The 23,275-nt window shown below is 39.3% G+C and overlaps 1 protein-coding gene across 4 annotated transcripts in view; it reads left to right on the top strand.

Annotated features, from left to right (window-relative positions):
- The window catches only part of RNF13 (ring finger protein 13), a 96,196-nt gene that overhangs the window by 22,498 nt on the left and 50,423 nt on the right, over window positions 1-23,275 (top strand). For 3 of the 4 annotated variants that reach the window (XM_020980896.2, XM_020980895.2, XM_020980894.2), the window contains 2 exons: window positions 8,363-8,488; window positions 18,295-18,382. In XM_020980896.2, coding sequence (XP_020836555.1) covers window positions 8,363-8,488; window positions 18,295-18,382 — 214 coding nt within the window. Of the gene's footprint in view, window positions 1-8,362; window positions 8,489-18,294; window positions 18,393-23,275 lie in introns of those variants that run through there. The other variant, XM_078147461.1, reaches the window with a different exon arrangement.

The following is a 23,275-nucleotide window of genomic DNA, read 5'->3' as shown; positions in this document are numbered from 1 at the left end:
TGGGTCCTTTTCCCTTTTTTATGATCTCTTTGGGATGCAGATCTAGGAGTGGTGTTGCTGGACAAAGGGTATGCACAGTTTTATAGCCCTTTGGGCGTAGTTCAGATTACTCTCCAGGATGGTGGGATCACTTCACGACTCTACCAACAATGCATTAGTGGAACTGGAATTTTGAGTAAAACAATAAAGTATATAAACCATTAACTAATTGGATTAAAAAGAAAAAAGAAAAAACCAAGTTACCATTATCAACAGTGAAAAGAATTTATAACAAATGAAGAATTGAGGCAATTATTACAAACTATTTTGTCCAACTGTGTGCTAATAAAATGGACAATTAAAATGAAATGGGCGGATATTTGCAAAAATATTGACTAACAGAACAAGAAATAGAGAATTCAGGGGCAGTTAGGTGGTGCAGTGGATAGAGCACTGGCCCTGAAGTCAGGAGGACCTGAATTCAAATCTGGCCTCAGACCAAATACTTGACACTAGTTGTGTGACTTTGGGCAAGTCACTTAACCCCAATTGCATTTAAAAAAGAAAATGGAGAATCCAAATGCCTAATCTGGAAGGGAAATGAGGAGGCTGTCCTGATCTGTTTTGAGGTAAGCACAATTAAGAAGGACATTGGTAAATTGGCAACCATAATGAAGGGCCCATAAGCTTCTGTCATGTGAGGACTAGTTGAAGGAATTTGAGAAAACTCATAAAGAACCTGACAGTTTGGTTCAATTATTTGTAGGGCTATCATGTGGAAGAGGAATTAGACTAGTTTTATTTGGCTTCAAGAACTATCAGAGAAGGTAACATTTGCAAAGAGGCAAATTGAGGCACAATATGAGAAAAAGTCCTAATAATTTGAGCCTATTAAAAATTAGAGTGGATTGCATTAGGGGGTAATGGCTTCCCCCTCGTTGGAGGCATTCAAAGTCAGAAGGACTGCTTATCAAGTATGCTGTGTAGGGAGTTCTTTTTCAGTTATGGCTTGAGTCTGTCACACTAAGGCCCATTCTAACTGAAAATAGGAGAGGAACTTCCTGGGGTTGTAGAGAATGGTGTAGACAAAGGTAGAGAAATGGGTAGGAAAGAGCAGGATACTTTTAAAGTGAGTAGTAAATAGTCTGGTTTGTTTGAAACTTGTCTACCTGAAGGAGAGTAGTAAACCAGGGAAATGTACTTTGAAGCCAGATTTTGTAGGTCCTTTTATACTAAACTAGGTCTTTTACTCAGTTGACTCTTTGGTTCCCTTTAAACTAATCCTGTATTTCTCTTCCCTTTATTAGCTAAACTCTTTGAAAAAGCTGTCTTCATTTGCTGCTTCTAGATCCTGTCTTCTTTTTCCTCAACCTATTGCAGTCTGCCTTTCAAGCTCGTCACTGAACTGTTACTTTTGTCACCAATGTTCTCAGTGATTTCTTTTCTTAAATTAATTTTTTTTGACCAACAAAAATCTGCCTTATCTCTCTTCTACCTCTCCTTTCCTCCACATCAAAGCAAATTAAATACACATCCCCCTTCCCCATTACAAACGTGTAGTCAAGCAAAACAAATTCCCACATTGTCCTTGTTTTTTAAAAAATGTCACAATCTGCGCTCTTGAATTCGTCATCCCTCTATCAGGAGGTGTAGGTAGCATGGTTCATCATGAGGTTTCTGGAGCCGTAGCTGTGCATTGTGTTTTTCAGAGTTCCTGAGTCTTTTTTTTTCTCTTTTAAATAGTATTTTATTTTTCCAGTTACATGTAAAGACAATTTTTACCATTAATTTTTTAAATAAAATTTTGAGTTCCAAATTCTTTCCCTCCCTTCCCTCCTCCCTAAGACAGTAAGCAATTTGATATAGGTTATATATGTGCAGTTATATAAAACATTTCCATATTAGCCATGTTGAATAAGAAGAAATAGAACAAAAAGAAAAAACTGCAAAGAACATAAAGTGAAAATAGTATGCTCTGATCTGCATTCAGACTCTATCAGTTCTTTCTCCGCATTTGGGTTCAATTTTTCCATCATGAGTCTTTTGGAATTGTCTTACATCATTGTATTGCTGAAAAGAGCTAAGTCATTTGTGGTTGATCACAATACGATGCTGCTGTTACTGTGTACAGTGTTCTTCTGGTTCTGCTTACTTCACTTGGCATCAGATCACGTAAGTCTTTCCAGGTTTTTCTGAGAGCATCCTGCTCATCATTTCTTATAGCACAGTAGTATTCCATTACATTTATCTACCACAACCTGTTCAGCCATTCCCCAATTGATGGGCATCCCCTCAATTTCCAACTAATTCTTTGCCACCACAAAAAGAGCTGCTATAAATATTTTTGTACATGTGGGTCCTTTCCCCATTTTTGTTTCTCTTTGGGATACAGACCTAGCAGTGGTATTGCTGGATCAAAGGGTATGCATAGTTTGATTGCCCATTGGGCATAGTTCCAAATTGCTCTCTAGTATGGTTGGATCAGTTCGCAACTCCACCAACAGTACATTAGTGTCCTAATTTTCCCACATCCTCTCCAACATATATTATTTTCCTTTTCTGTACATCAGCCAATCTGATAGGTGTGAGGTGGCACCTCAGAGCTGTTTGAACTTGGGTTTTCTCCAATCAGCAGTGATTTAGAGAATTTTTTCATGTTACCATAGATAACTTTGATTTCTTTGTCTGAAAACGGCCTTCATTCTTCTTTGCACATCTTGAAAATGTGAGTTAATTTTCCCTATCCTTCCCCCATCTCTCCAGCCCAGCTATTCCTTTTTTTCCTCCTAGTCTATTCTCCTTTTAAGATCATTGAAACATAACAGAACTACTCTTAAGCCTTCTGCCTAATTAGATTCTCCCTATGACTTTCTGATTGTGATAGGATTTAGGGGACATACATGTGTCACTTCTCCATATTAGATAGTTTATCCTTATTTAATTTCTTATCATTGTTTCCTCATTTTTACCTTGCTATGTTTCTTTTGACTCTTGTGTTTGCACTTCAGAGTTTCTATGCAGTTTTAGTCTTTCTATCAGGAATGCTTTGATGTTCTTTGTTTCAATGAAGGTCCAATTTCTTTTCCTTGTAGGGTTATATTTGGTTTTTCTGGGTAAATTTTTCTTGATTGTAAGTCTGTATCCTTTGCCATGTAGAATATCATATTCTAAGTTCTGTTCTTTTATAGTGATAGTAGCTAGATCTTGGGTGATCCTGACTGTAGCTTTTTGATATTTGAATTTCTTTGACCTGGAAATTATAGATTTTGGCTATAATATCCCTGGCAGTTTTTCATCTTGAGATTCTTTCAGGAGAAGATATCTCCGATCTCTGAAGTTTTTAACCTCTGCATTATCTTGAGCTACTTGTTCTTTCTCAGGCCATATATCCAGTTATTTGCCAAATCTTGACACTTCTACCTTCATGACATCTCCCACGTCTGATCACTCTTCTCTGCTTACTCAGGTACTACCTTGGTTTCAAGTTCTCATCACCTCTTATGTAGATTATTACAACAGTCTTTTAGTTGGTTTCCTTGCCTCAAGTTTTTTTTTTTTTTGGTGGGGTAATTGGAGTTAAGTGACTTGCCCAGAGTCACATAGCTACTGAGTGTTATGTGTCTGAGGCCAGATTTGAACTCAGGACCTCCTCACTCCAGGGCTGGTGCTCTGTCCACTGTACCACCTAGCTGCCCCTCCTTACTTCAAGTCTTGGCTCATTCCAGTCTATCCTACACACTGCTGCCAAAATAATTTTTGTTAAATGGGAATATGACCATGTGACTTTCCTATTCAGTCAACTGAAGTATTTTCCTCTGGCCTGTAGGCATATTTTCACTATGCTCAGTTTAAGAACTGGAAATTCAAGTCAGAAGTCTCTTTAGGGGCAGCTAGGTGGCACGGTTTATAGAGCACCAGCCCTGGATTCAGGAGGACCTGAGTTCAAATCCTGCCTCAGACACATAACACTTACTAGCTGTGTGACCCTGGGCAAGTCACTTAACCCCATTGCCTAGCCAAAAAGAAAAAAGAAAAGAAAAAAAAATCTCTTTAAAGTACCATAATAAATAAGTAGGACCATTAAAGGAAAGAGGTCACTTCTTAAAATTTGAAGTAGATTAGGTTTGAATCCTGCCCTCAGATACTTTCCAGGTGGGTCACCTGGAGCAAGTCACTTAACCTTTCTGTACTTCTCAATAGAAATGTCTTAAAGTAGAAGATTAAAAAGAGCAGAAGCTGTTTTTATTCATCTTTGACTTGATTTCCTAGTCAGTAGATAGATGTAGTAACCAAAGGCAGTGTGATTTTAAGAGCTTGCATGCAGTATTGCCTCATAAGAGAATGAAAAGCCCTAGGCACAAAAACAGGTATATAGAAAGTGTGACATGGGAGTCAGCTAAGCCAGATCTCTTGGAGAAGAAGGTGATGGACAGTGTCAAAGGGTGTGTCAGATATTGCATAAGAGTCAGGAAGCAATTGGATTGAGAAAAACGTCATTAGATTTGTCAGCTAAAAGGCTATTGTGACAGTGTTGGAATCCAGATTGCAGAAGGTTTAGAATTGAGTAAGAAGAGAGAAGGGTACTTAGGTGGATAGTATGCTGGGCTGGGTTTGAGGTCAAATCCAGCCTCAGACACTAGCTGTGTGACCCTGGGCAAGTCACTTCATCCTGTTTGTCTCAGTTTCCTCATCTGTAAAATGAACTGGAGGAAATGGCAAATAGTTTCAGTGTCTTTGCCAACAACACCCCAAATGGCATCATGAAGAATTAGACACAATTGAAACAACTGAACAAAACAACAAAGAAGAGAGAAACTGAAACCATTTATTGTACACTACTTTAATCAAGGTGTTTATCTGAGGAAGAGAGTATAGGATAGTTGATTCAAGCCAGAGTTTTTTTTAATGATGGAAGAGACATGTTCTTGTTTGTATGCAGCATAAAAGGAGCCAGTAGACAGGGAAGGATTGAAGATTAAGGAGTAAGAGTCTGCTGGAGAAGAAGGGAAGAGATGGAATCAGGAATGCATGTAGATTGGTTTGCTTTGGGAAGGAGAAAGTCCCCCTCTTCATGAGAGACAGGAATGAAAGAAGGGGGCATCTGAGAAAGCTCAAGAGAAGGGAGGAAGAGAGAGCTCTTGCCAAAAGGCTTTATTTTTTGCCACTTAATGCCACTGCATATTCCGGAGAAGGGGAGTGAAATGGTCAGACCTATGTTTTAGAAATGTCAGATTTGGGTGGATTGGAGAGGGGAAGGGAAGGATGTAGGGAGACCAATTTAAGAGACTTTGGAATACTGTAAGTTGGAGGTGATGAGGCCCTAAACAAGGCTGTCTGTGATGTGTGTGGAGAGAAGAGGATGAAGGCATAAGATGATGTGGGGGTACAAGATATCCAGTTGATGGCTTTATGAAGGGATGAATGAGAATGAAGAGTTGAGCATGACTCCTGATTTGTGAAGGTGGATAATTAGGAGAATGGAGATACCCCTGACAGAAATAGGGAAATTAGAAGAAAGGATGCAATTATTTACGGAATGATGAATTCTTTTTTAAATGTATTAATGTTAAGATGCCTGTGGGACCTCCAGGTGGAATGTCTAGCATGCATTTGAAGATGTGATACCTGGTCAGGTGGCAGATAATGATTACTTATGTACATTCTTTCCTATGTTGTAAGCGGTTCTCTATGGTGTCTTCCTAAGTAGGTATATGTAGGCAATTTCCTTCTTTCTCCATCCTTTTTGGTGCAGACCTTTTTGGATTAGAATTTCAAAGCCCCAGGCAATATGTTTTTACCAGCCCTTTTTAAGATTTACCCCATTTCTAGCCAAGATCCTAACTTTCCCGTGTTTTTAAACTGTGAACTTGAAATCCAAAACCCATTTTCAGCCGCTATCTTTTTTTTGGGGGGGATTTAGGGGTGCTGGGACCCCAATATCACAACATGCAGATCCTGTCCGAAAGAATTCAACCCAAGCCTTCTTTCAGCCAAAGACAAGGTTTATTAGAACATGTCATATTGGGCAGAGTCTTAAGGAGTCTGAATGTTAGTGAGCCCATGGCTAAATTATAAGAATCTGAGCCCCGGCCACCATCTTCTTAACCAGGTGTTCACTTTCTTCTCTGAAATACTTGATTCAGCAGCGCTTCATGAAAACACCTGCACTCCATCTTCAATTTGTCCATATCTTCCTGAGACATTGCAGAATCATGACATATAGTCTAAATCATCAAACAAAAAATATATCTTGTTCATTATAAGTTTAAGTGTTATATGTCTTATATTTTCAATTTGTAATTCATTTATATATAGGTTATTCAGCTAGAATATTTGATTAGTGCACCCTAATAATAAACATATCATGTAATAAAAAAAGATCTTGCGTACTTTGGTAATTTAATAAATTGCTTCTTGACATGCAGGGAGCTTACAGTAGCTTGAAGAAATTCATATTGCTGTCATGGGGCAGAAAGAATGCCACTTTTAAACCCAGAATAACATACGTTTGAATCATGTCTGTGACACTTATAGGCTGTGTGTCTTTGGTCAAAGACCATTGCTGAGTCCTTAAATTCAAAGAGGCTGCCCAGGCTGAGAGCAGTGAATAACAGATCTGAGCTGTTTCGACTTAAAAAGCAGTAAACCCTCAGGTAGCTGTTGAAGCAATGATTTCCACTTACCTTTTCTGGCAGCTATTCATAGAATGCTACAGTTATACTGAATTTGTCCTTACCCTGTACTGATTCTGTTCTACCAAATACAAATCCTTAGACTAAGAATTATTTCTTTTGGCCTATGTCCTACTGACTGGCACAGCAGGGTATAAGGGATTCAAGGGTAAAGGGTAGTGTAGCATGAACTGGTCAAGCATTATGGTCAAGTCTGCAAAGGAAGGAGGGACTAGAGCAAGAGTGAGACCAGTAAGAGGTGGAGTGACTAAAGCTTTAAGGTGAGGACACAGAATGGCAAAGTAAGAGTGGAACAGAGAGAGCTGGAAGGGTAGAAACCCTCAGACAGGTTATTGTAGAATTCAGAGGATGTTGGTAGTGTAGCAGGCATCAACAGGCAAAAAAGCTCTTGTTGTTTGAGACTGCATTAAAAGAGGTTTAGCACCCAGGATTGGAAAGCACATGATGCTACTGTTCTTTGTTCTTCTCAGAACGTATCCAGAACAGTTGTGGGCAGCACGACTCGGGAAGGACGTTTGATAAGCTGGAGGGTCTCAGTGAAGGGCAGCCAGGATGGTGAAGGGCCTCTAGAGAAGTTCATAGGAGAATCACTTTGCAAGGACCGGGGATGTTTAGCCTGAGCAGAACAAACTTAGGCAAGCTGGGGAATGGGAGACCTTGTCTTCAGGTGTTGAAGAAGAGAGTTTTGTTCTTTTTGGTCCCAGAGCGGTGGGTGGGGGCTCCGAAGAAGCCAATTTAGGGTTACTTTTGGGTAAGATGCAGTGATCAAACTATTTGGAGATGGTGCAGATGCTTCTGGGTGGTGCTGCAGCGGGTGGGGAGGTCCTTACTCCTGACATTGCCCAGCAAAAGCTGTCCTTTGTGGAGCAGGTTCTTGTCCAGTGTGTGTTAATCTGTCTGGTCTCTCAGTAGTCTACCAGCAATAGTATGGTTTTGAAATTCTGATTGACCTTGCCTACCATGTAGTGCCTTTCCCCAAATACTTCCCTCCTTGTGACTCAGGATCAATTTTGAAACTTTATTAACATTAGCACTCTGTTAGCTATTACCAAGGACTGACTAGCCCAGGCGCTGCACACATTAATTTAGTTGGTTTTACGAGGTTCGTATCTGACAAGAGCATTAAGTTTCATGGTTGGCTTTACTGTGTCATTTTCTTCAGTAATTTTAAAATAAATACTTTGTATGTGTTTTATAATTCACTAGTTAATTTTCTTTGAGTCCTAGAATTGCTAATAGACACATTCTGATTTCTTAGCCCTTAACATATACGTGTGAACTTACTTTCATGGTCTTTCCCAATATGCAAGAAAAAGGTATTTGTTGCTAATTAAGTAAAAAGAGGCAGTGTGTGGTACAGTGCTTTTGAGAGTGTTGGACCTGGTATGATAAAAATCTTGGTTTCAATCTTGTTTCTGCCCCTTATTAGTTATGTGCAAGTCATTTAACCTTTCTAAGCATCAAGTTTCCTTTTTTGTAATGGAAATACTAACACTTGTAATATCTACCTCATATGGTTTTGTTGAGGTCCTGTAAAGTACTTCGCAAAATTTAAAGTGCTATATAATTGTCAGTTACTATTTAAAAATAAAAATCAGATATATCCTTGGCTTATTTATGCCTTTGGAATAGAAAGGACAAATTTTAAGGCTTCATTTTTAATCAGCTTGTCACATCTCTCTTTGTTTCAGGGATTTCTGATAAACTCAAAACCAGAGAATGCCTGTGAACCCATAGCACCTCCACCACTGAAAGACAATTCCTCCAGTGCCTTCATTGTGTTAATTAGAAGACTTGATTGTAATTTTGATATTAAGGTACTTGTATGATTTCTTGTCATTTTTAAAGGACAGTTTTAAGTTATTGTTTATGCCAACTTAGACTCTTGTCTCAGTTAGACCTGGGAACCTCCAACTCTCAGTTTTAAATCTTGAATTTTACATGGGAGTAGGGGCAATACTGATAATACATGTAATTTCTTCCTCATTATGTTTGTTTGATCAAAGACCCTCCTTCAGTGAGTAGACTGGCTCTACCACCTCTGTCAGTTTGACTGGCTTGAATTGGTTAGGCTTCCAGTGCTATTTTATTTTTCTGTGACGTCAGATAGTAAAATAAAATATGGCATATATTTTTTGCATGTGAATTTGGGGTACAGTTCTTTACAAGACAAGGAGGGTGACATTTCCACCTAGCTCTGTCTCCCCTGGGCTGGCTCTGTGACTAATAATGTTGTCATGAACTTCCATTTTATATGTCTTCAAATAGGAGCATCTGATATTTGCTACAGATATATTTCTTTTATAATTGTATTGATAGATCCAGTTCAGGAAAAGCCCTAGGGAAATAACCAGTTAGTTTGGCCTATATAAAGCAACCTTAAGTTCTACTACTTCCTTTTTGTTATTGATCTAAAGAAAATTTTAATGTATTATTATTGACTAAATCCAGCATAATTATACATGCAATAGATAGAATAGTCTTTCAAAAATTTCCCATGGCCTGTCCTTCCTTGGTTCTGTACTAAAAATAGTTTTATTATGGCTACACTTGAATTTTGTTCTTTTGTTTTCGGTGTATAAAACATGGCAGAAATGATGTCTAGAGAATAGTCATGCTGAATGAACAAATTATTGTCAAGTGATTCCAGTCTAGTGCCCACCATAGTCATCATCCTGGGAAGCAACCTGTGTTGATGCAACCTGGCAGCTGCTTTGGCAGGTGCTATGGGCATAGCTCCTGAAGACCCAGAAAGCAGTTCTTGTCATCCAAGTCCTTGTGACAATTGAAGGGTTCAACACCAGACATTGATGAGATTTTATTGGTAGAAATTGCATTGAAGAAAAGGCATTGCTATCTGTTTTGTCACTGTGCCCTAAGGCCCATGGGACTTTGCCATGGATTGGCAGTTGAAATTTCCTATATGGGTCGTCTTCCCCATTAGAATGTAAGCTGCTTAAGTCAAGGACTGTCTGACTTTTCTGTGCTGTGCACATACTAAGCACTTAGGAAATTTTTTTTTCTCCATTTAGTTATTCATTCATCAAAGAAATACATAATAAAGAAAAAGATGTCCGATCATGTGTCGAGCAAAATAAAACTTTTGGATGGCCATTGTATTACATTGGTGTCCCCAGGTTGTAAAGTGATTGAGAGGAAAGCTTGTAAGGTGTTGGGTGAATTCCTTATGGCAAGTTTATGGGAGAACTTGGACAAAAGTCACACAGAATAGGAAGGCAATGGACAGTTTGGGATTCATGTATTTGAAATAGTATCTACAGCAATGAAATCACAGTGTCATTTCAGTGAGTAAGAGCAAAGCATTAGTCTACCTGAAGGACGTTAGTAGAAGGCAATCCACCATTTTGCTGAGTGTGAGGCAAAACCAGTGATTTGGAGCATTCTTTTGTAAAGTTCTTAATAGCCTGAGGTTCATTTGAGCACTGTTGGCTCATGTCCTTTTGCCGTTTATCTGTTTGAAAAGGCAGTCAGTAAGCGTTTATTAAGTGCCTACAGTGTGCCAGATGCTGTGCTAACTGCGGGGAATAGAAAGAAGGGCAAAAGGTAATTCTTGCCCGTATGGAGCTCCCAGTCTAATGGGGGAGAAAGCATGCCAACAAATATGTACAAGCAAGTGATATACAGGTTAAGTAGGAAATAATGAACAGAAGATAGGAATGAATTAAGAGGGATTGGGAAAGGCTTCCTGTAGGACATGAGATTTGAGCTGGGATTTGAAGGAAGCCAAGGAGAACAGGAGGCATAAATGAGCAGGGAGGGGTTCAGCCAGGGAAAATACATAGGGCTGAGCTATGGAGTGTTCTGTGAGGAACAGGATCACACTGTATGTGGTGGAGCATGGTAAGGTATAAGAAGACTGGAGGCAGGTAAGGCAGAGTAGGAGGGCCTCTGAACACCAGGCAGAATTTTGTCAGTAATGCAGGCATGGAGATGGCTGTTGTTCTTGCGTGAGGATAGGGAAGACTCTGGGCCTATGATTTCCTTGATGTAGTAACAAATATAAATCAATGTAAAGAAATCCTATATAATGAAAATAGAGTCTTTGAAAGTAATTCTAAAACTAAGTCTAAGTTGCAGAGAAGCTGGCAAACTTGCCTTGGTAGGGAGTTTTCTTATTCAGGAGTTCCCTGTATCAATGAAATCATAGGCCCAGACCCAGAGTAAAGACACATGTAGAGAATTTGGTTTTGGCAAGGAGGAGAGCTGCCTTTATATCTGAGACTGGAATGCAGTAAGAGATCTTGGGGAGAGATGTCTAAATGGTGTGCATCTGTGTGCAGATAGGATAGGGACAGGGAGAGGGGCTGGGCCTGTGATTTTATTGGTACAGGGAACTTTGTGGAGGAAGATATCTAATAGGCTATTGGAGATGTGAGACTAGAAGATGAGGAGTGGTGTTAAGGCTGGATGGGTAGGTCTGAGAGTTGTCTGCATAGAGATGATAATTAAAACCATGAACTGATGATATCACCAAATGAAAAAGTATAGAAGGATAAGAGGGTTCCCGATAGTCTTGGTAGATGCCCGGGATTAGTGGGCATGATATGGATGAAGATCTAGCAAAGAAGAGAGAAGAGGAGTGGTCATACAGGTAGGAAGAGAACCAGGAGAAGGAAATGTCACAAAAATCTAGAGAGAAGAATGTAACAAGGAGAAAGCAGTACTGCAGAGAGGAGAGGTCCAAGAAGGGTGAGGTGCGAGAAAAGGCCATTCTATTTGGCAGCTAAGAAATGAGTGATAACTTTGAAGAGTTTCATCTGAATGATGAGGTCAGAAGCCTGATTGCAGAGTGAGAAGAGAGTGAGAGGAAAGGAAATGGAGGCACCTGTTGTTGATGGCTTATTAAAAAATTTAGGCACAAAAGGCAGATAAATTTATTATCCTATAAATTGGATTGGAAGAATGTGGAAGTTTTTGGAAAATGGAGAGATGAGCATATTTTTGGGTAGTAGGGATAGGGAGCTATTGAAGATCAGTGAGAGTAGGAACGATAGCAGAGGCAGTCTGCTGGAGCAAAGAGGATTGAATGGGACTGCTTGTGCATGGAGATTGGCAAAGAAAAAGGCCACCCACCTCTTCAGGTGAGACTCTGAAGGAAGAGAGAGTGGCAAAACCTTGCTGGAACCTTTTTATAAGTGTCAGGTTGGGAAAAGAGCACTGGATTTGGAGGCAGAAGAATTAGGGTTAAGTCTCGTGTGTGTCACTTAATGCTTGTATGACCTTGAGAAAGTCACTGTTACTTTTGCACACCAGCTTTGTCGCCCATAAGATAGATGAGGCCATCTCTACAGCTCTGAGGTTTGTGATTCTGTTATAAATTCTTGAAGAACAGCAGAGATTTATCATCCATGATTTCTTCTATTTGTGTTGACTTTTCTGTGGTGGATTCTGTTTGTTTATGTTAAAAATGATTCGTTTTAGATTCTACTTTCTTACTCAGGGTTAAAGAGGAAGGCATCAGCCCGTAGTTTCTAGGCTCTCTTTGTTTAGTATAGTATGAGGATACAGAAACTGGAAGATTGCTTATGCTGTAACCGAGGGTGGTAAAAAGGTCTTCAAAAACCTTCAGGGAAGTAGACTGCTTTGATCTGGACAGCCTGCTTACCTAATCTTTGCTGGGCTGATATGGGCAGTAAAGCTCCTTGAGGTACATTTCTGGCCCCCCACTCCCTTTTCTCTACATGTTGTCTTACTTTGTCTTCTCTCTGTCATTCTGTTGCTTCCCTCCGTCACCATATGTTTGGCAAAGTTACATTTTATAAACTTGAAACCTTTCACATGCTTATAAAAAGACTTGAGATTTTATTTCTGCCTCATGTATTCTTAAGAATACCAGCTGCTTCTTGGTTGAAAATGTAAGTTAATTTGACTGACACATGTAATATGGTTCATAAGTTTGGATGGGTTTTCATTGTTTATATTTCATATGCCTGTTGGTCCATATGTTAATGTAATTGTTGATTCTTTTCAGGATTGTTAAAGCTTTCTCACTTTCTGAAATTTGGAAAACATGTTTTAATATTTGTTGATGTTTGCTTTGTGACTATTGAGTATGTTCCTATTTTGTTGGTCTATTATGTTTTTTATCAATATTGTTAGTTTATTATTATGCATGAAACAGTTACTTGTATTTTTGGGAGAATAGTCAATAAGTGTGTTAATAGCAATAACTGTGTTCAAGTCCAGGGGCCAGATTTAACTGGATCTTTAGCAAGCATTATGCCTTTGAACTTCACTGATTACGATAACTATTCTGGGTAAGAACAATGTCCAGTTCTGCTCTTGACATGTCCTTGAGAGTTATTATTGGCATTTGATAATGTTAAGTAATAATTATGATCATTACAGATTTCATGATAGGTTTAGATTTTGGTTACAAAAGAACTGAAAGATTTCTTTCTGAAAGAAAAATAAGGAAAATTTGAAAAGCTTATTCACATCTTAGGAAAATTGTGAACTGTCATCTTGTTGCATTATCTACCCTCGATCATGAAAAGAAAATGAGCAAAATGGAGCTGCTGCAAATCCTTTGAATGCTGTATACTTGTAGAATTTAAAACAAAACAGAACATGTCCAGATGTATGCCTCACTAAGACTTGCCATAAAGATGCCTGATCTCTAGCCTCCTTAGAGCAGTCGGGTTTTATGATTTACTGCCTCCTCTGTTGACTACCCAAGGCCAGAAACTTAGCATTGATTGATATTCTGTTGATGCTTTGGAACCTAGTGGTGAATGGGAGCTGTCAACACGGTAGCCTCTATGCAGTCTACTGCTGTTTGGACCCAGATTCAAGATTCCTTTAATTGTGACTACCTAGATAGTCTGTTAGCTACTCCTAGTGAGCAATCCAAGGAATTGAGTTAGGCATTGGAAAACTTGGAGCTCGGATCATGGCTGTGAAGATGACAAGAATAAATTTTTCATATTACCATGATTTTACATTTCTTCCATAATGGCTCTATAAGCAGTTTCTTAGTTGGTGGTTTTGAAGCTTAAACAGGAGCATTTTACCTTAAATTTTGGAAGGTTTTTAAACTGCATTTTAGTTAACCTTCAAGGAATTTAAAATAGGTTATTCAAGGGAATAAGCACTTATTAAGTGCCTGCTGTGTACCAGATACTGTGCTAAGCACTTTTACAGATATGATCTCATTTGAGCCTTACACAACCCTGGGAGAGAGATGCTACTATTGTCCCTATTTTGCAGTTGAGGAAACTGAGGCTAAGAGAGCTGGCTAGTCAGGGTCATACAGTTAATAAATATCGGGAGCTGAATTTGGACTTAGGTCTTCTAGACTCCAGACCCAGTGGTCTATCCACTGCGCTGCCTAACTGCCTAGTATTCGAGCTACTGATAAATAAATTTTAACCACAATTAAATATCCCTTTTGTAGACCGATGAAGCACTCTTTTTCATGACTATCTTTGATATTTTCTAAGTATATCATGTAGATTCCATCAAGAAGATTATTACAACTAAGTGATGGGATCTTTTAAACTAAAGTACTCTTAAAATTTTTCCCATGTCCCAAAAGCAATTATTCCTAAGAAATGATAGCGTCTTTGAGCTGTGTGGTTTTTGATAGAAAACCATTTTTACTTTTGTCTAAGAAGCATGCACTCACGAGAAGAAAATAATAGACACACCTCCTGTCATTTTTTGGTTTGTCCAGAAATATACCTTTGAGGCACTTTCTCTGATCTAATTGCCTTGTGATTTTTATAGATGTTAGAGTATTAAATCACGTTTTAATGCACTATATCTTTTCCACCCTCTCCCACACTGCTACTTTTCCCCCATTGTCTCATTTCATTTCATGTGTTTGCTATATTTTAATGTGCTATCCTTTATTAAGGATGATACTATAGAGTAGGCCTGTTCAACCTGTGGCTTCAGGTTGCTTAATAGCACACCAAAGGATTTCCTCTACGTACAGAGGATGCTTTCCTCTAGGAGCCATCTGAAATACTTTGGGGTGCTGCAAGTGGCCTGAGGGCCTGCTGTAGAACCACTATCTGCAAAATGTGTTCTTTTGTCTGGAGTGGAATGTATTTGTACTGAATTATTCATACACTTAACCAGATTCTCTGTTGACCATCCAACATGCATTTGAGATAATTATCTACAGTAAAGATAATGGAAACAGTTGGTTTTTTTATGTTGGAGGAAAAACATTTCTTCATGTAAAATTAATTAATCATATGGGAGGCTGAACCCACAGCCTTATTTGTATCATTTTAATATCGTATTCATCCACGAAAATTTTACTTCAGTAAGTGGTGAAGACCTTATCTTCTTAAAGGCTATGCTAATAGAGCACTACCTATGATAAGTTTGCTTTTTGCTTTCTCCACTGTCCTGACCCTGGCTCTTTTCTCAGACTATCTCTAACTGCCTCCCCCCAAAAAAACCCCCCAAAACCAGAAAAACTATGAACTTCACCCCTGGATTCCCTGGCTCGAATAGGTAGGCCTTTTTCCTTAACCTTGCTGGGAGCCAGACCTCCACACTACTTCCTCCCATGTCTTTGCCATTGCCTTGGGTGGGTGCTTCCCCTCTACACACACACCCCCAGTACCCCCTTGATGTATTAGTCTTCTCCTATTAGTATGTAAGCTCCATGAAAACATAGTCTCTTAGTTACCTGTATTATAGCTCCAACTCTTAACCCAGTGCCTGGCACATGGAAAACACTTTGCTTGCCTGTCCTGTGATATCTGTCTCAGTCTGTCCATCTGTCCATCCATCTAGGACCTTATTATTAATTGTGGGGCCAGTTATCTGAAGATAAACTTAGCTAAGTTTGGAGAGGCTTATTATCTGATTGATTTCAGGGCGATTACAATTTTTAAAAATAATTTATTTTTAGTTTTCAACATTCACTTCCATACGATTTTGAGTTTTAAATTTTCTCCCTTTCCATCTCCTCCCCCCTCCCAAGATGGTGTGCAATCTGATATGGGCTCTACTTATACATTCATATTAAGCGTATTTCCCCATTAGTCATGATATAAAGAAGAATTAGAACTGATGGGAAGAGCCACGAGAATGAAACCATAAAACAAAACAACAAAAGAAGGAGAACAAATAGTATGCTTCAATCTGCATTCAAACTCCATAGTTCTTTCTCTGGACGTGGATGACATTTTTCATCTTGAATCTTTTGTAGTTGTCTTAGATCTTTGCATTGCTGAGAAGGGCTAAGTCTGTCAACATTAATCATTGCACATCATGGTTTTTACTGTATACAGCGTCCTCCTGGTCCTGCTCACTTCACTCTGCATCAGACTATATAAGTCTTTCCAGGTTTTTCTGAAGTCTGCCTGCTCGTCATTTCTTTTTTTTTTTTTAAATTTATTTTGATTTATCGGTAATCATTTCCATATGCTTTTGAGTTTAAAATTTTTTTCCCCCTTCCTCTACACCACCTTCACTAAGATGGCGCACAATCTGATATAGGCTATACCTATACATTCCTGTTAAACATATTTTCACATTAGTGATACTGTAAGTAAGAATTAGAACCAATAGGAGGAACCACCAGAAAGAGGAAACAAAACTCAACAGAAGAGAAAAAAAAATAGTAAATAGTATGTATCGATCTGCATTCAAATTCCATAGCTTTTTATTTGGATGTGGATAGCATTTTCCATCACGAGGCCTTTGGAGATGTCTTAGATCCTTGTATTGCTGAGAAGGTTTAAGTTTATCAGTATTAGTTATCACACAATGTGGCTTTTATTGTGTACAATGTTCTCTTGGTGTTCTGCTCATTTCACTCAGCATCAGACCATACAAGTCTTTTCAGGTTTTTCAGAAGTCAGCCTGTTCATCATTTCTTATAGCACAGTAGTATTCCATTACATTCATATACCACAACTTGTTTAGCCATTCCCCAGTGGGCGTCTCCTCCATTTCCAATTCTTTGCCACCACAAAAAGAGCTGCTATAAATATTTTTGTATGTGTGAGTCCTTTTCCCATTTTTATGAGCTCTTTGGGATACAGTCCTAGAAGTGCTATTGCTGGGTCAAAGGGTATGCACAGCTTTATAGCACAGGGCTATTCTAATCGCCTCTGCTAATAACCATTTGTGAATTTGTAGAGTGGGTGTAATATGTGTCAGCAGATACCTGTGTTGACATTAGTCCCAGATCCTTGAAGCATAAATAAAATAGCTTTAAGATTTACAGTTTTCTTTATGTACATTATCTCATTCGATTCTCACCCTAGTAAGGATAGAAAGTGTAAGTAGTGTTTTGCTAATTTTTCCAAGGAGGAAACTTCAGAGAAGTTGAATGATGTGTGTAGGATGACATTAGTCATTGCCAGAGCTGAAAGTTACTGTCTTCTAACTCCAGGTGTAGTATCTTTTTTTTTTATGACTTTTTTTTGCATGACATCACATTGCTGCACTGAATAATAAGTTTTTATGTAATAAGATTTTACTTAAAACTACCTGTTTATTGTTAAAGTTTCTGCTAGCTTTTGTTTTTACATCACCTACATTTCCCAATATATCCCTTCCCCTCTGTTCCTTACAGAGTTATATCCCTTATAACAAAAAAAAAAAAGAAAAAAGTTTAGCAAAACTAACCAACACATGAGACAAATGTGCTGTCAGAGGCAGTGTTCCATGCCCACGGTCCCTGCGTTCTAACAGAGAAGGAAGGAGAGCTGCAGTCTCATATCCTTTTCTGGGGAGGGTCAGGCTTGGTCAGTATAATTTCATAGCATTCACTTTCAGTTGTCTTGTTTTTCTGTGTGTATTGGGGTGGTCATTGTGTAGATTGGGCAAGGACTGGGAAAGTATCACAAGGATCCACATACGATAGAATCTCTGTACCATGATTTTTTCTACCTGTAATTTCAGTAGGCCTAAAAATTAGGTGAGATCTCAGAAGATGTTTAGGTATGAGTACTGTCACTGATCTGGGATTAATGGGGAAATACCATCCAGATGGAATTCAGAGTTACCTAGTACTTCGGCTGTTATCATCATCATCATCATCATCTGTTTTAATGAGAAATCAGAGCAGGAAATGAAAGCATCCATTTTTTATACAATATTTTAAAATAAATATAAAATTATTGTTCATGAAGAATCACAGTATTAAAAAATTTTTTTTTGGCTTTTTGGTGAGGCAGTCTCCCATAGCTAGTAAGTGTCAAGTGTCTGAGACTGGATTTGAACTCTGGTCCTCCTGACTCCAAGGCCGGAGCTCTATCCACTGTGCCACCTAGCTGCCCTGAGTATTAAAGTTTTTAAGTCCTAATAAATAGGAGTTGGGGTTGTGTATTCATAATTAGCCCTGGATCCAGGAAGCCCTGCTGCTGTTGCCTAAATGCCTGTGACATCCTGGGCAGGCAGTTAACCTGTCAGTGTCCTAGATCACTCTGCAAGGCTACAAGTTGTAGGGAAGGTGCCAGCCTCCATAGCTCGTAGGTTCTTCACCTGGCAGTTCCCTGTACCGTGAAAACACAGCCCCTCTTTCTGTCCTTTCCTTGTCCCTGTAACCACATTGCTTTACCTTTGTTAAAGGTTAGTGCTGCATGAGAGATCAGCGTTCCTCACCTCCTGTGCGCTCTCTCCCTTGCAGGTTTTACATGCACAGAAGGCGGGATACAGAGCGGCCGTCGTGCACAACGTTGATTCCAATGACCTCATCAGCATGGGATCCAACGACAGTAAGTACAGGTATCACTTCTCCTCTCTCACGTTTTCCTCAGAGCGCCTCTTCACGTTGTGTTCCAGCGCATGGCTGTGCTGCTGACTTCAAGCAGTGACCTGTACGTTGTTAACATGATGAATGTGCTTTTCATCCAGCACGTTCTTGGGTTTTATCAAGCCAGGCTGTTTGCATTTTTGATTTCTTGATATGTTTCAGTTAGCGACAAGTAGCAAAATGTTAAGGGAGAGAACAGTTGAAGGTGCAAAAGACCATTGAGAATTCTTTCATGATTTACATAAGCAAATATTGTGTTGAGAATATAGCAAAATAATTTTCTGCTAACTTAAAATAACTTATATGTATGTCTGTATATATGTATATATGTATATTATATATATCCTTCTGGAAAGAAATTTATACTTCTAATGTACCGAGCTAGAGAATGTACCAAGATTATATTCAAAATGGAATTCATTATCTTTCCCCCAAACCCTTCCTCCCTCCTACCTTCGCTGTCACTGTAGAGGGCAACACCATCCTCACAGTCCTTCGGGTTCACAACCTGGGAGTCATCCTGGAGTGCTCACATTCTCCCCCATATCTCCCATATCCAAACTGTTGCCATCACCTGTTGATTTCACCTCTAAAACATCTCTCAAATATGCCCCCTTCTCTCATCTGACACTCTCCACCCTAGTACAGGCCTTCATCACTTCACACCTTCACCTTCATTATTTGAATAACCTTCTGGCAGGTGTGCCTGCCTCAAGTCTTTCCACACTTCAATCTATACTCCATCCTGCTGCTAAAATGCTTTTACTGAGGGACAGGTCCGATCATGTCACTGCCCCTACTTAGTAAACTCCAGTGACTCCTTATTGTCTCCATGATCAAATACAATGCTCCCTTTGGCATTCAAAACCTTCCATAACTTAACCCCCTGCTACCTTTCCAGTTTTATTATACCTTGTATATATATACTCTGGTCCAGCAACACTGGGCTCCTGGCTCTTGCATGAACAAGATACTCCATCTTTCAACTCTGGGTGTTTTCATTAGCTGTCTTCCTCACTGAAATGTTCTCTCTCATCTCTTCCAACTAATGTTGTCTGTGGCTTAACTTTTAAGTTCAGAGACCATCTTTTCCAGCTCTTTCATTTAACAGTTACAGAAATTGAGTCTAATGTAGATTAAACAACTTGCTTTAGGTTGATGATTAGTAAGTGGCAGGGTTGAGATTTCGCTGATCAGGCTCAGGAATTGGTGGATCTGAATTTCTGTTGGTATCAAGACTCCTCCAGGATGGTTCTTTCCAGCCTTAACTGATCTAACACTCAATTAGGGAAGTTTCTAGTAAAGGCACAGGGTGCTGTATTCAGTGAACAGGTTGAGTTCTAGATGGTCTTTTGGAGTTTATAGCCATCCCTTTCATCATATTCCCTGTATTTTCAAAAATTTTACCTATGTGAAAATGCTCCACATACTATTTCTTATTTAGTGTTTAAAAAGATAATCAGCTGTGATATCATCTCTTTCCAGATGGTCAGTATTGTTCTCTGCATGGCTAATTTGAATCTAGTGTCTGCATCCTAGATCTACCAGGGGTATCCAGCAGGAATATCTAAGTCTGGTCTCTTGCCTGAAATGTACACAGGGCTCCTCTGGCAGTCACAGGATGACCAGCCACTGTGTATGCTTTACTTTTTTTAACTTGTGTCCAGATGTAGTGACTGAGGACTTATAGATAAGTTTTCACAGTATGTCTATGACCTAGGAAAGAAAATATTATTATTGATAACCCTGGGAAGAACTAAAAGTCTACTTATTTTTTATACTTTTCATACCTTTTCTCTCATGTTATACCTGAACAGCTTTACTTTTTACATTTTGGGATTAAGTGGAAGTCTTTCACTTAAAGGCTAAGGAAATTAGATATGATTCAGGGATAGGAAGAGCAGTTCATAATTTTAAATTATTAATTGATCAGTTAAAGTGGTACATTTAAGAAGTTTAATCTGGTGACAGCATAAAGGATCCCTTAGATGTAGAGAGCCTAGTTAGGAGATATTGGTATTATTATTCTAGAGATGAGGTAACCAGAATTTGAGTAATGGTAGCAGGGGAAAGGAAGGAGGCATGTGTGAGGAAATTTGGGAAGAAAATTATTGGAGCTTTGCATATCCCTCACTTTGTGGTTTAAGGGAGGGGTGGGGGGGAACAGCTCAAAAGTTGAGTGAGATTTCAAGCTTGGGAGCATTTTAGAATTGTTGTTAGAAATAGAAAAGTCATGAGGAAGTATCCTGAGATGGAAGAAAGTGGTAAGATAAGAATAATGCCAAGATTGTTAACCTTGGTGACTGGAGAGATGATGGTCTCCTTGGCATAAATATGGACGTTTGGAAGGGAAATTGCCTTTGGAAGAAAGATAAGGAATTCATATTTGGACCTGTTGTGTTTGAGACTGCCATAGAACATCCCATTTCAGATAGCTGATAGGAAGTTGGAGAAGTGCTGCTTGGAGCTCAGGGGTAAGACTAGGTCTGGCTATACAAACTTGGGAGTCATCTGCATATATGTGATAATGAAATCCATGGGATCTGATAATGTCACCAAATATGAGAACGTAGCGAGAATAGAAAGTGGCCCAGGACAAAGCCTGTGAGTACACCCTCAGTAATATGGAAGATGAAGTCACAGGAAACTGAGAAGAAATGGTTAGACAGGTAGGCAAACTGAAGAGCCAGTGTCGTGAAAACCCAGGGAGGGCAGAATGTTAGCCAGCAGGAGAGGGTGGCCAACCATGTCAGGTGTTTCAGAGGGATAGAAAAGAATAATAATTGAAAAATGTGAAAAAATTTGGCAATGAAGAGCTTGTTGTTAATTTTGGAGGGAGCAGCTTCAATTTGAGTGCTTGGAAGCCAGAATAAAAAGGTTTGAGAAGTGAGATGCTGACACCATAGGTATCTCTATCTTTTCTCCCCCCTTTTCACTTTTCCCCTTGGGTAATTTGTTTTGTTACCTTTACCTTTTTTAATTGCTTGCTATGTTTATCTTTCTTGTATTTCTGTTGTGGGATCTGTACAAAGCAAATAATCTGTTCATGTCTAGTTTCCTCCCTAGGAGTGCTTTAGGGGCTTCTTTAATGCGTATCTTTTTCATTGCTAAGTTTGCCCTGTGCGTTCCCCCCTCCCCACCTCTATGGGATTCTGTGGATTCTTTGAATTCTTGTATTATTTCTTGCATTCTGTTTTTAGGTTTTTTGATTTGTCATGTTTGGTCTTCTGGGAGACCTATAATCCTCAAGCTGTCTCTTCGAGAGCAGCGTTTTCCTTGTTTAGAGGTCATTTTCTTTTCTTTTCTTTCCTTTTTAAATGTTAGTGCTTTTTTGCTTCTCTTTTTCCAGATTTGCCTTCACTTTTGCTTTGGTGAGATTGCCTTTGTGGATTCAAGTGTTTCTATTCTGCCTGTTATTTCTGCTGCATAGACCATAAAATCTGCTTTCACAATTCTTTATTTTCTCTAGAACTATTCATTAACATTCTGCAGTGGTTCCTGGCCCTCTTGAGAATCCATAGGTTCTGCTGGCTTATCAGATGTTGATGCATTTTCCTTTGATTTTCGCACTGATTCATAAATATCTGGATTGATTTAGCTGATCTGGAGTTCATATTCCCTTCTGTTATTTATATATTCTCTCTTGGTTTACCTGCTGGTGCTCAAGGTCTTTAATTGTGTTTTCTTCCTCCTTAAGATCCTTGGCATTTTCATTCTTTTTTCATTATATTCTCTTTTTTGTTGTTGTTGTATCTTTTTTATTTTTCTGGCAGTTGGGGTTAAGTGACTTGCCCAGGGTCACACAGCTAGTAAGTGTCAAGTGTTTGGTCTGAGGTCAGATTTGTACTCAGGTCCTCCTGACTTCAGGTGCTCTATCCACTGTGCCACCTAGCTGCCCCCATCATATTCTCTTGTTGCTCAGTTTCTGACTCCTTTTCCTTTGATGGCGGTTTCCTCTGGGGCTGGGCTTCAGAGTTGTCTCAGCCTTCTTCAGTGATGATCAATTCGCATCCTGCCTGAAATGACTTCAGGGATGGGAGAGGGGACAATCGAACTGGCCTCAGCTGGATGCTCATTTTTTTTCTCTCAGGCCCGGTGCAGCCCCACACTCACACTGGTGTTTTGCTCCAGGTTACCTCTGTGCTAGGTTCTCTTGTTCGGCACAGAAAGCTGCTGCCCTCTTAGGCAGAGCATGAGTCTTGCTTTCTATGGCATAGGGTTGGGGGTGGGGGTTAGGGCAGAATTGAGCTTCGTTCCAAGTCTGTGGGTCCTGCCAGAGTGTAGTGGCTGGGAGTAGGGACTGGTTATTGAGCATAGGAGGGATTAACCTTGTTTGGCTCCTAGTTCCTCAACCTCATTGGGGTTTCTTGGTGTCTTAGACCATAGAGACAGCTGAAATTAATTTTTTTCTAGCTACAATTTCTTCCCTTTTAATGAGAATAAGATCCAAAATAGAATTTTCTCTTGTTGCTACTCCAGCTTTTGAAGGATGACATCATCACTAAGGCAACTCCTGAATTTAGTAGCTGTTCTGCTTTTGGCAGAGAGAACTCCGGATGATGTCTGGATAATTAAAAGTTCCCCCTCACTCAGTATCAGGCCTCTGTGTCAGGCTTGTGATGATTTTTCTTCAACTCCTCATCTGTTTCCTTTCTGTTCAGGTGTTCTTTAGTATGCCCCAATGATGTAATCACTTTGTTTTTCCCTCTTTTGACCTTCAACAAAATACTCTCCTTTATTGTTCCCCCTTCTGGTTTCTGGATTTCCTTACAGCAGTGTATCTTCCTAATAGCTGGTACTTCATTTTCCTCTTTCTTGCCTACCCTGCATAAGAATTTCTCCTGCATAGGAATTT

This window comes from Phascolarctos cinereus, unplaced genomic scaffold (assembly GCF_003287225.1).
Source record: "Phascolarctos cinereus isolate Bilbo 61053 unplaced genomic scaffold, phaCin_HiC Scaffold_7;HRSCAF=346, whole genome shotgun sequence".
NCBI lineage: Eukaryota > Metazoa > Chordata > Mammalia > Diprotodontia > Phascolarctidae > Phascolarctos > Phascolarctos cinereus.
The sequence above is the reverse complement of the archived record's forward strand: the minus strand, read 5'-3'. Positions and strand labels throughout refer to the sequence as shown.